A 12284-nucleotide genomic window follows, 5' to 3' on the forward strand; every position below is an offset into this window, starting at 1 on the left:
TTTTGAACTAAGTTTAATCTTGAAATAGAAGCCAATTGTAGTAGAGGGTTTGTGGTTGGACTTGTGGCAGTAGGAAAGTCAGGGACGAGTCTAGATCACAGAGAGAGCTTAGCAAGCTAGGAAGAGAGATGTGGGTAGGAAGTCATGGGCGCTCTTGCATAGTGTGTGAAATAGACATGTCTTTCCTTTTCCAGTCTGTGAGGAAGGTCTCTGCTCTCCTAAGGGGGACAAGACAAGCAGTTTAGCACACAATGGTGGCTAGTTAAGTCCTGTTGTCCTGACCTCGTCGGATGGACCCAGAGTGAAAAGAAATGGAGAAAACTGTGGAAATTGTCTCCCTATATTTGTTTCCTTGTGCGCATCACAGAAAATCATTATTTAAATTTGGGTACTCGGCACATTTTCCTTTTTAACCAATTTCATCCCAGTCTTCACTTTCCCCTTTAAAATCTCAAATTTAGGCATAGTTAATGTTTTAGGCAGTGAAAGTTTGATGAATTTAATAATTGTATAAAGTCCGGGACAACTCCAAAGGGCGAACAAACAGCAACCTGATGAAAGAGTAAGTAGGTAAGAGGCACACTCTTCCCGTGTAAGTGGGGTCAGGAGGCAGTTGGTTCCAAGCAGAGCCAGTTAGGATGACGTCAGTGCTGTTCTGGACTGGAAGTGGAGGAACGAAGGATATCCACAGGCCAGGGTGGAAATGGTGGCCTGGCAAAAAGCTGAGGACAGTTGGCCAGGGACGAATTCTGGTGCTGACATTTCCTCTTAAGATTCATGTGCCTTTTCATTCAAGGAAAGGGCGACTCAGATCCATTCATTTGAATTCTGTGTTCATCTCCAGACCCTGAGTGTGCTTCAGTGTTCTGCTTTGTTCCTGCTAAGACCCACTGCCTTCCACCTGTGAGGCAGGAGGCTTGTGTGGCTCTCTCATTTTGCTTTGGCTAAGATTAGAGCAGCTGCCATTTGGTTTTCTTGCTGTTTCATTGGATTCTTTCCCAATAAAAAGGGATTGATGTATTTGCATAAGGAAATTAAATTATTGGATTAGCAGGAGTTATTGGAGGATGGAAGAAATATTTTACTAGGAAATTAGTTGCTGACTCTTTAGAAAATAAATTGGACATGTGCATAACGTTTATTTCCTTTACCACGTAAAATCATACTAAATTTGTGAAAATAAGAGGTGAGGCCGTAGAAATGGGGAGAGGTCACAGCCAGCGTTTGCGAGCTGGGTAGCAGATGAAGTTGCTTTCACTACCTTGACTGACCAGAGAAAGGTGGATCTGAAGCCATGGCAAAGGGACAAAGGTGCCCTGGAAGTGATCTAAGTCACACCCCTTAACAACCAGGAGTTGACACAAATGCAGCTCAAAGAAAGGGTGCCTGGGGACAAAACCAGGGCCTTCTGGAGCAAAGTTTATCTTAGAAGCCATAGCTAATGGTTCTTCACTCTCTTTAAACCAGGTAGTAAAGTGGTTTCTCCTCAAACAATCCCCTCTCCAGAGATGCCGAAACTGGAGAGAATTAGCACTTGGGGACTGTAGGCAGTGTCGAGGGAAGGGGGGATCTTTCGGAAAGTAGGGACTACTGCGAGTGAGAAGATCCTTAAGCATCTTTCCCAGCTTCCAGATTACCCTCCTGACAAGTCACAGCTTAGATTGCCCTTCTCTGGAGCATCAGTCACTGCAAGAGAGAAGATCCAAAGGGGAATCCGCAGAGATAATGGTGAAAAGGAATCAGCCCAGCCATTCTCAGTCCTGAAAAACCCACTGTCTCTGTCTCCTCAGAGGTCCCATTTAAAGTAAAACTATAGTGGTATAGAGAGGGTTAGGGCACAGCTGTGATCTGACAGTAACACCACTATGTAGTTCTGTACTTTCCAGCTTTGTATAAATGGCATCAAATGCTGCATGTAAGTGTATACTTTTATACATCTCTGTATATCAGTTTATATGTACATATGCATATGTACACATACTTATACACACACACACACACACACACACACACACACACACATTGGTGGGCCTGCTTTCTTTCAGTTTACAGATAGCATGTATTTTAAGTTCTTTTTTTTTCCCCACGCCACCAGAGAGCGTGGAAGGGCAGGCATACTCGGGACACAAATGGCACGTGGCCACTCTGTGACAGAATCGGGACAGACAGCCCACGCCGCTCAGTGATTGGACTCGGGATTCGAACTCGGGACCTCGGGATTCGCAAGTGCGCTTAACACGCTGAGCCACCGCTCAGCTCTGTATCTAAGTTCTTAAGAATAGCTGTAGATTTTTTAATTCATGAGTGTTTTTCATTTAAACACTCGTGTATAAAATGTGTTATAATTTTTCTTTTTCACTGTTTATATTCTTGTCCAAATTTGTGGGCATGTCTACCCACCTCATGCGGTTGTTATAGGAACATTTAGGTTGTTTCCTTTCCTGCTGTATGAATAGTGCCTCTGTGAATTCTGTCCTTATATCGATATGTATTCTGAGTTTTGGCTTTCTGTTCTTGACCTTCCAGGACTTGTTCCTTTTTTCTTTGTGATTAACAGGGCTCTTATCCTTCTGAAACCCAGAATATAAAGGGACTAAATTATTTGCAGAAATAATCAATCGCATGCTTAATCTAATTGCACTAATCATCAGAAGAGTTACCAACTAAACATTTCCAGGAGGAACAGTAACAATGAAAACACATTTTTGATTTTGTATAAATATGTATGACATATATACCCAACGTAGTCAGAAATAACTTCAAGGATTATTAGTTTTTTTTGAAGATAGGGTCCATGCTATGTTCTATCACACCTCGCAAAATGAAGCACTTGACAACAGAAAAATAAGGAAAGATGGTTTCTTTATTATGAACCAGGACAATTGGACATGCCCAAGTTTTTTTATCTTTCATACTGTCTAATGAAAATGTCGATAATATTAAATTTTTCTGATCAGGTGACTTTTTTATAGTTTTTTTTGTTGTTTTCTTTCATTATTTGCCTCTTGAGTTAAAAAAAAACACATTCTATTCTATGATGTTCTTTCTGTGTCTTCAGAAGGTATAACAGAGTTGTGCTGTGTTCTAGAAAGCCTGTAATCCAGATTTGGTAATGATGGTGAATATGCCCCAAGATTGTGATCTTTGGAAATCTTTTTAAATCCACTTACCAAAGATCCTGAAGTTTTTTATGAATGCATGTCTCTTTGTCACATAAGCCATGCAGTGTCCTTAGCTGGTGAAGGTCTCCTCACAGGCACAGAACTCTGTCCACAGATGTAGTTGTATGCTAAACTGTGGGACGTGAGCTCACTCACGTGTAGTGTTTCTGATTGTCTTCTTGTACTTGGGAAACAGTATTGGTAGATACCATTTGACTTGGGAAACAGGTCATTCATTGGTAGACATCTTTTGACTTAGGAAGTCTTGCTTGATGCAAGTTAATATGGTCAGAATAGTAACGTCTTGAAATTCTTATCTCGAAAATTAAAAGTATATTGGTAATATTATTTAACATTAAAATTATAATATTTAGTCATTTCTGATAATTCTTTGAACAGTTATAATATGCTTTGGGATTTTTGTCCTTATTTTTAAGATTTATTTATACCAAATAAAGGGGCAGAATTAAAGAGCTATTATTATTAATTATTATTATTATTATTATTATTATCATCATCAGACCATTAATGGTTGTGTGGGGTTTTGTTTGTTTGTTTGTTTGTTTGTTTTTTTTTTTTGAGACAGAGTTTCTCTGTATCTTTGGTTGGCTGTCCTGGAACTCACTCTGTAGACCAGGCTGCCCTCAAACTTATAAAGACCTGCCTGCCTCTGCCTCCCGAATGCTGGGATTAAAGGCATGCACCACCACACCTGGCCCATTAATGATTTTTAAATATGGTGTTGCTATAAGTAACTTGATACTTTATATTTTTATATATTTTGTATATTTATATACATTCTTTTTATTATCTTCTTTAAAAAATATTTATTTATTTATTTATGTATGTATGTATGTATGTATGTATGTATGTATGTATGTATACAATATTCTTTCTGTGTGTATGCCTGAAGGCCAGAAGAGGGCACCAGACCTCATTACAGATGGTTGTAAGCCACCATGTGGTTGCTGGGAATTGAACTCAGGACCTTTGGAAGAACAGGCAATGCTCTTAACCGCTGAGCCATCTCTCCAGCCCCCCCCCCTTTTAAAATTATTTATTTTTTTTTTTATTATGCATACAATATTCTGTCTGTTTGTATGTCTGCAGGCCAGAAGAGGGCACCAGACCTCATTACAGATGGTTGTGAACTACCATGTGTTTGCCGGGAATTGAACTCAGGACCTTTGGAAGAGCAGGCCTTTTTATTATCTTGATGTTAGAAAATGTATTATAATTTTAGTTCTTAGTTCAATATTATTAGTACAAGTTTTAGTATGTTTTAAAATAGTTTTATGTGTTCAGATAAATCTGATTTAGAGACTTAAGTCATGTTTATATTCTCTGGTTTGGTCAGTTTCATCTACTATAGGGAACATTACACTTAAGCTCATCTAGTCCTTAAGTCATTTCACTTAGGACCTGAGGCTTTGCTTTTCAACTCTGGATGTTTCCATTCGTGGCGCTGCAGTGGTATACAGTCTGTTAACATGAGGTGCTGTGCAGTGTGCTTTGTAGTGATAATGCAACTAAACTCTTAGGAACCTTTTCCTTTCTATTTTAGTGTTCCCTATAGCAACAGTATTTAAGTTTCACACTACTCCTGGAATTGATGGATGTTTCTAATTAACTGAACAGAAAGTCAATCCCCAATTTTATACTTTAGAGAATGTTGCAAATGAAAGCTTTATGTAGCCCTTTCAGCCTAGTCTTAGATTAGTTTCTTCGAGGCCGTGCCATCTTGTTTATATATACTGTGTTCCAGACCGGACCAAGCCTTGGCCATTCACTGCCCCTCTTTCTCTTTGCTGGAGAAAGTGTAGCAGTAAACTAGTGAGACACTCAAGAAACGACTTCACCCTGCTGTTCTTTTGATGAAGTAGATGAAACTGACCAAACCAGAGGCTTTGAGCACCACACTGTCATATGTGCTCTTCTGAAGAGTCTGCACCTGGAAAACTTAAATTGAAATATGATTAAAGTAAAACTGTAATCTGTAGCTTTATAAATACATCTAAACTTTTTTTTACGCAAATGCTTATTGAATATCTTGGAGGTATTAGGAACACAAGTGTATTGCAAGGTTTTTAGTTCTTATGGCTGGGCTGAGACAGATCAGAAAACAGATGGCTGCTGCAGCAAGTGGACGGCGCTTAAGAGAGTTGTCCCAGGCCCCACAAAAGTTCCAGGGTCTTCTCAAGGATTCTGTAGAATAGCCATGAAGACAGCCAACACTGATGAGAGCCAGCTGATGAATGGGAAAGTTATCACACATCTCCCCAAAGTCATTTTAAGTATGAATGACTTATTCAGATAAAAAAGTGATTTTTGAAAAATAATACCCTTTCAGTGATTCAAATTGGGTAAAGGATTTTGTGAATTGGAATATGGCTGGCTGACTGAAGAGACATCGCGGTGGCTAGGTGTTTGAAAAGCCATTAGCTCCTTCTTAAGTACACTATCTCATAATTGCTAGAAGAGAAAATTTTTATAACAAAAATATGTACTCTAATATTTCCCCCTGTCATTTGTGTGCAAAATATTGTCAGTCTACCTTCTAGAGCCTTGGGGAGACCTTGACATCCTAGCTTCCATTGCTCCTCTGCTGGGCACTGACTGCCACTAGGAGCCGAGTTCTTCTGCTCCCAGGGGTTATTGGAACTGTCAGAGCGTATGCTTCTTGGCTATGCTTCTTGGCTGCCATGCATGCTTTGGGCGCATCTTTTCCAACCTCTGAATGGTATTCACTGCTTTTGCCTGCTTCTTATGCTTTAGTTTCCTCTTTTAGCTCAGAGACCTCCCCACAACCTCTCGTTCACCCCTGCTTTCATTGTGCACTTTTTGGTCTACTTTGTTTTCAATTGTTGGGGTGTACAGCCCTTCCCAAAGTGATCCAGTAATGCCATGGCATTAAGTATCCATTAAGTTCTCACATGTCTCAAGACCCAAACTGTCTGCTTCACAAATCTAGGCTTGTCTGTCTTGATGCCTTTAGTACATCCCCAAGTGTTTCTACCAGAACAAGCAAACAAAACAAAAACACTTCTTGTTTTGCCCATTCTTCATTTTGGGGAAACTCATCCTTTGTTTAAAGATTTATTTCATTTTATGTATGGGGGTGTTGCCTGTATGCATCTTTGTGTACATGCCTGGTGCCTGTGAGGTTCAGAAGAGGATGTCAGATCCCCTGGAACTGGAGCTAGTGATTAGTGTGAACCAGCACTTGAGTGCTGGGAATCGAACCTGGATCCTCTGACAGAGCAGTCAGTTCTCCTAACCAGTGAGCTATCATTGCTGTCAGTCCACATAGCCTCTTCTTTTCTGGCACCCTCTAGTTTGAGCTATCTCTGTTATTTTTATACTACTTAAACTCTCTGAAGCTATGGGACTGATTTTTTTTAAAACCAAGTCATGTGACTTCTCTGTATACAATCCATTAATGACTTCCTGCTTGCACTTCCAATAAAATTCAGTTACTTTTTCATAGCTTACCCACCTGAGCTGAGTGTTCATAACTGGGCAGTGGGGATATTACTTACAACTTTAACTGAAATAAATTTTCCTGAAGGAGTGAGTGGACTTTTAACTTTTTCTATTCTTCGTTCATTATTTTTCCCCCAGTGCTTAGGACAGTGTGTGTGTGTGTGTGTGTGTGTGTGTGTGTGTGTGTGTATTATAGTTACGAATAGGTGTTTGAATGAATAAATACACTCACCTTATGGGTCTTCTACAAGCCTTTCTTCCTCTGTGTTCAAATCAGCCCATCAGTCAGGTGTAGCACTTTAATCCAGGGTAATTTAAGTACTCTGGAGTCAGAGGCAGGCTGGTAGATCTCTTGAGTTTAAGGCCAGCTAGGGTTATCTAGGGAAACAAAAGCAGCTCCTTACAGGTCAGCATTTGCAGCTGCGTAGAAAGTCCTCCAAGACTTGTGGAGTGCCGTCACCTTTCCTTTCTCCCATTCTCTGCTCGTCCCCATTGTCCCTTGTTTCAGTCTTCAGGTCAGAGAATGTGTTTGATTACAATGTTAGGTGAGTATGGAGGAGGAGAGACAGCATGGAAATGAAAAAGGGACCATCAGAATAGCATTAATAAAGCATTTCAGAAATAAGCATTTGTGATGGGAACCCTGTAGTAGTAGTAATAATATAATAATAATAATAATCCTATGTAGTAGGAGATATATTGTCTTCATCCTCAGTTCAACACTTTTCTACTTACAGTAAGTATTTAATTTGGATGTTGCCTGTGGCAAAGAAATGCTATGTTCATACAGATTTAGACATAGATGCAGTGTATCCTGGACTTCCATAGTAATTTGTAAACCTTTTGAGGCAAGATTAGGTGTGATTTTAAAGGCTATTAGGAAGGTTCTTAAATTTCTTTCCTGAATCCTTTTTGGGGGGGGGAGCGGGGGGGGGTCGTCTGTGCAAATGCCAGAAATTTCACTATGAGCTAACAGTAAACGTATAAATTGTGAATCGTAGATCGTGAGTGAGGCAGGCAAAGTGCTCACCAGCTATGAGTACTTATTTGTGTGTTAGTGTAGTGGACTAGTTAGACACAGTTGACTGGTAAGTAAACAATCATCAGCGCTGGTGGGACTTTTCCTCTCCTAGGAGTCGGGATGTCAGTGAGAATGCAGGTGTCACCTTGGGGCCTTCCAGCTTTGCCTTGAGGTGGTTCCAGCCTGGAGCCCGTGGAAAGAGGTTCCTATTTTCAGTTCTGTGGCATTCCCATGTGCACTCTGTCCCCAGAGCACCTGCCAAAGGTACTTGGAGCTGATTGCTGCTTGTTTATTTTTAGGTATCTTGCAATATATTCAGAACTCTCCCTCCTAGTGACAGCAATGAATTCGACCCAGAAGAAGATGAACCTACCCTCGAGGCATCGTGGCCCCACTTACAGGTACTTTGGCTTTTCATTTATGTTATGAAAGAAAACTCCATTAACTTCCCCTATTAGCATGGTGATTCCTTGAAGGAAGAGACCAAATTAGAAGACATAGTGGCAAACTGAAAAATGCTATTTGTGTTTCTTTTTTTAGTATTTCGAAACAGGGTTTCCCTGTGAATCCCTGACTGTTCTGGAACTAGCTCTGTAGACAAGGCTGGCCTCGAACTCAGAATTCTGTCTGCTCTGCCTCCTGAGTGCTGGGGCTTTTGTGTTGCTTGTGCTTGATAATTAGCATGCTAGAAGAAGGGAACAGTGGGCTTCAGTGCAGTACTTTGCACGGCCCACCAGGTCACTGTGTTGCAGGCCAGCCGCAGGTTCTTTTCAGAGCCTTTCCGTGGCCCCGCCCAGTGGGATTTCAGTTAAGAGCAAAACTGTTTTCATATTAGTATTAGCTGGATATGACTAGGTCATGGGATACTTACCTCATTTTTAGCAGCAGATGTGGAGATACTTGTATGCCTTGTCTTTGCAATAACAGTGAGTGGGTTGTCTTTTCTTTCTAGTGGTGTGAGACAGAGACAACAGAAGAAGCTGTGGTGAAGGTCTGTTTTGGACCACCAGAGCTTTTTGTAGGCTAGTGGCAGGCCTCCTACTTTGTGTACTTAACTTTAGATGACACTTTACAGCTCCTTGTTTCCTTTTGCTTTTTCTTGAGCCCAACATTCCTCAAAAGAAGAAAACAAAAGCTTGACTCTGTTGACCCCTAAAGCTGAGTTTGATGTCTTCAGAGGCCAGTGATGAATAACAGGAAGGAAAGGGAGGGTAGAAGAGAAAGGATGTGGCCTTGTCCATCTTTGCCCCTGGGAGAAGCCACTGTGTCTTTGTGCCTGTTCACTCACTGACATTTCGAGGGGTGAGCTGAAAAGGCCCCGAGAGATCTAACAGTCTGTGCTCTCCCCACTCTAGATACTGATGTAGATTTGCCACTTGGCCTGTCCCCTTTGGTACCAGTAGGTTGCTACGGGTACACCGTGGGCTGTTTTTCCTGGTTACAGGGCTCTTTCCAGGGCTGTAACCTCATGTCCTCGGGCTTGTAATACTGTGTGGTCCTGTTAGAGGTGCCAAGGCTGGGCAAATTACATTAGTTTAAATACTGTTTGATTTCTTAGGTTAGATGTTTCTTTAGCTGCCTGGTGGATTATCTGTGCTGTAAGATCTGTAAGCCTAATGTGCTTTGCATACGTATATCCTACACAATTTGAAAAAGAACAGAACAGAGCACTTTGAATAGTAGAATTCTTATCATGTTTTATTCTTTTTTTTAAAGAATTCTTTAATAACTTCTTGCATGAGCATAATGAACTTCCTCATCCTCTTATTCCCTCCTTCTGTCACTGAAACTTTTCTTTTTAATAGGTCTGTGTTCTACTCCCTCCCTCCCTCCCTCCCTCCCTCCCTCCCTCTGTTTTTGTTTTTTTTTTTTGTTTTTGAAACACAGTCTTGTAGCCCAGAGAGCTGCCAGTCTCTGCCTCTTGAGTGCTGGGATGTGCATGTGCCACTGTGGATTGATTTTTTTTTTTTTAAATAAACATGCTGCGTTGAATTAGGGTTGCTTACATGAGCATAGGTCAGGTTTTTTTTTAGTGGGACTAGGGCAACTTATCAGTGGCTACACCACTGAAGGAAATGTCGTGTCTTATTTTTTTCCCCCCTGAGACAGGGTTTCTCTGTAGTCATGGCTCTCCTGGAACTCACTCTGTAGACCAGGCTGCCCTCGAGATCCTCCTGCCTCTGCCTCCTCAGTGCTTTGATTAAAGCAATAGCCACCACAACTGGTTGTCACATCTTACTTATTCTTGATGCTTGTTGGGCGCCGTCTATCCCTGCCAGTGGGATACAAACGGTGCTCCCTGATAAACCTAGGGGAGAGGAATGAAAGGACAAGAGACACGAGAAATGATGGTAAGACAGGATTTCTGATCAAGCCGTCCCGTTTATTATTTCCTCAGAAGCTGTTATATAGCAAACAGGCAAAAGGGGAAAGAGAAGGGTATGGGGGAAGGAAGGGTGTCAGGAAGCTCAGGTCTGCTGGAATTCAGGTCCAGAGAAGTCTGTAGCTGATAAGTAAGTACTGAGGGTCAGTGATTGTTGACTAACAAAGGAAAATGCTAATAGATTCCGGAGCCTGGTGCCTTGAGGTCTCTGCTAGGAGATAAGATGCCAGGTTGATTTCCTAGACCCTACAGAGGGGATAGAGGTAAATATTTTTCTTAACTTGTAAGCTTAAGATGGCTGTAAACAAAATGCAGACCTCAAAATACAGGTCTTTGCTTCTGGCAATTCTTGATGCTTGGTACCAGCCAACTGGATTGACATTTAGTCTGAGAGAAAAATAATTAAAAAGCTAGTCTCTCTAAGAATGTACTACATCTTGTGGCATGCAGACCAGCGAAGGACTAGGATTCCCTTGCCCTTTGCAAAGCATTTTCAGCATTCTCTTAGATATCAGTTTCCCCTAAAATCCAACATGAACTTATTTCAATTTATCTTTCTGAACTAAAAAATAATATTAAAACTTCATTATAAAGAGCTTGCAAATAAAAGTGTACTTAATGATATAAAATAGAAGGCCAAATTAATTTCTTAAGCTACTGCTTTAATGTGTATACCACATCCTAGCTTCACTGACTTACTGGTTCATATGAGGCTGTAACAATGCTGAGGACTGACAATGAGACTTTTGCCCTTTTAGATACAAAGTCAGAAATGTTTACAAAATGGGCTAGCTTCATGTGTGCTGACATATTGTTCAAGCCTATAATCCTACCCGTTCTTTCTTAGCTCCGAGGGAAGCATGTTAAGGTTGGATCCAGTGAAAGAAGCTTACTTTTAACAATCACAGAAGCAGCAGATACGGTGGCACATGTCTCCGATTCCAGCTCTTGGGAGAGAGAGGCTGGGCAGTCAGGCTCAAGATCCTCCTCAGCTATATAATATGTTCAGGGCTACACAAGGCTATATGAGCTTGTCAAAAGATACACAGTGAGGTCAGAGTGCCTGCTTGGCCTTGTTCTCTGCCACTTTGTGACATTCTAGTGCAGGCTCCAGGCTTGTATCAAAAGTCGTAGGTTTCCTTTGGTTAGCCTTATGCACAAATTAGCTACCTTTCCATTTCTCAAGTGGGTGGCTGTAACTGACGAGATCATTCAGGGAATCTCTTCAGCCTGGAAAGACGGCTAAGTGAGAAAGTGCATGCTGCAGCTATCTGGGAATCCAAGTTTGGTCTTGGATCTTAACAGTGGAAGGAGAGAAATGACTCTTTTGACTTCTATATACAGAGCACACGTGCGCTCAATGAGCGTGTACATGTGAGCACACACACACCACAATAAATAAATAAAATTTATTTAAAATTAAAACAACAAATCTCTTTCTCTTCAAATAGATTATTGATGTCATGATCATATCTCAGTAAATTCCATGTTTTGTCTGACTTGTTATCCTTGAAGTGCTAGGGATGAGCCCATAGTTTTGGGACATGCTGGGTAGTTCTTCTTCGTCTACATCCTCTGCCCTTGTTTTTGTTTTTGTTTTTATTTTGTTTTGTTTTGTTTTTAATGTGGTCTTCCTATGAACTTTTGGCTGGCCTCACTCACTGTGTAGCCCTGACTGCTTCTGACTGGCCATCCTCCTGCCTCTGTGTCCTGAGTACTGGAGTTGTGTACCACTACACCTGTCTAATAGTTAACCTTTAAATTATTATAACAACTGATTCTTTTCTGACCAAAGCATAGTATGGTGTTAAATCTTTTCACTTTTGTGAATTCCATAATCCACCATATGCTTCCTCTTCTGAACCACATTTTAGAAGAGAGCAAAAGTGTGACTGTTGGAGGATAATGGTAAGAAAATGACATGATTGGTTAGTCTGTAGCTAGCTGTTCCTGCAGAACTGTTTTAAATTTGTTGTCAGGCACAGAATTACCGAAATAGACAACAGAATATCAAGTTCATGTGGTATTTGATCAAATATGTCAGAGGTTTACTTGTATGCATGTTATTTAATTTTTTTCTATTGGTGTATTTTAAGCTAGTATGACATAGTTGCCATGGTTATTGTTTGTGTGTGTTTTCTGAGATTAGATCTGCCTTCCCAGTAGAATACAATTTTGTAGGACCTGTTTATAATTAAGGATGGTTTTCAGTGCTTTCTTGTGAGACTTGATGCCA

General features: G+C 40.8%; 1 protein-coding gene across 2 annotated transcripts in view; it reads left to right on the forward strand.

Moving 5' to 3' along the window:
* Ppp2r5e (protein phosphatase 2 regulatory subunit B'epsilon) overlaps positions 1-12284 on the forward strand; it is a 144580-nt gene that overhangs the window by 90086 nt on the left and 42210 nt on the right. For both annotated transcript variants that reach the window (XM_038336779.2, XM_038336780.2), the window contains exon 4: positions 7965-8066. In XM_038336779.2, the coding sequence (XP_038192707.1) occupies positions 7965-8066 (102 nt within the window). The remainder of the gene's footprint in view (positions 1-7964; positions 8067-12284) is intronic.

This window comes from Arvicola amphibius, chromosome 7, assembly GCF_903992535.2.
Source record: "Arvicola amphibius chromosome 7, mArvAmp1.2, whole genome shotgun sequence".
In the NCBI taxonomy this organism is placed as follows: domain Eukaryota; kingdom Metazoa; phylum Chordata; class Mammalia; order Rodentia; family Cricetidae; genus Arvicola; species Arvicola amphibius.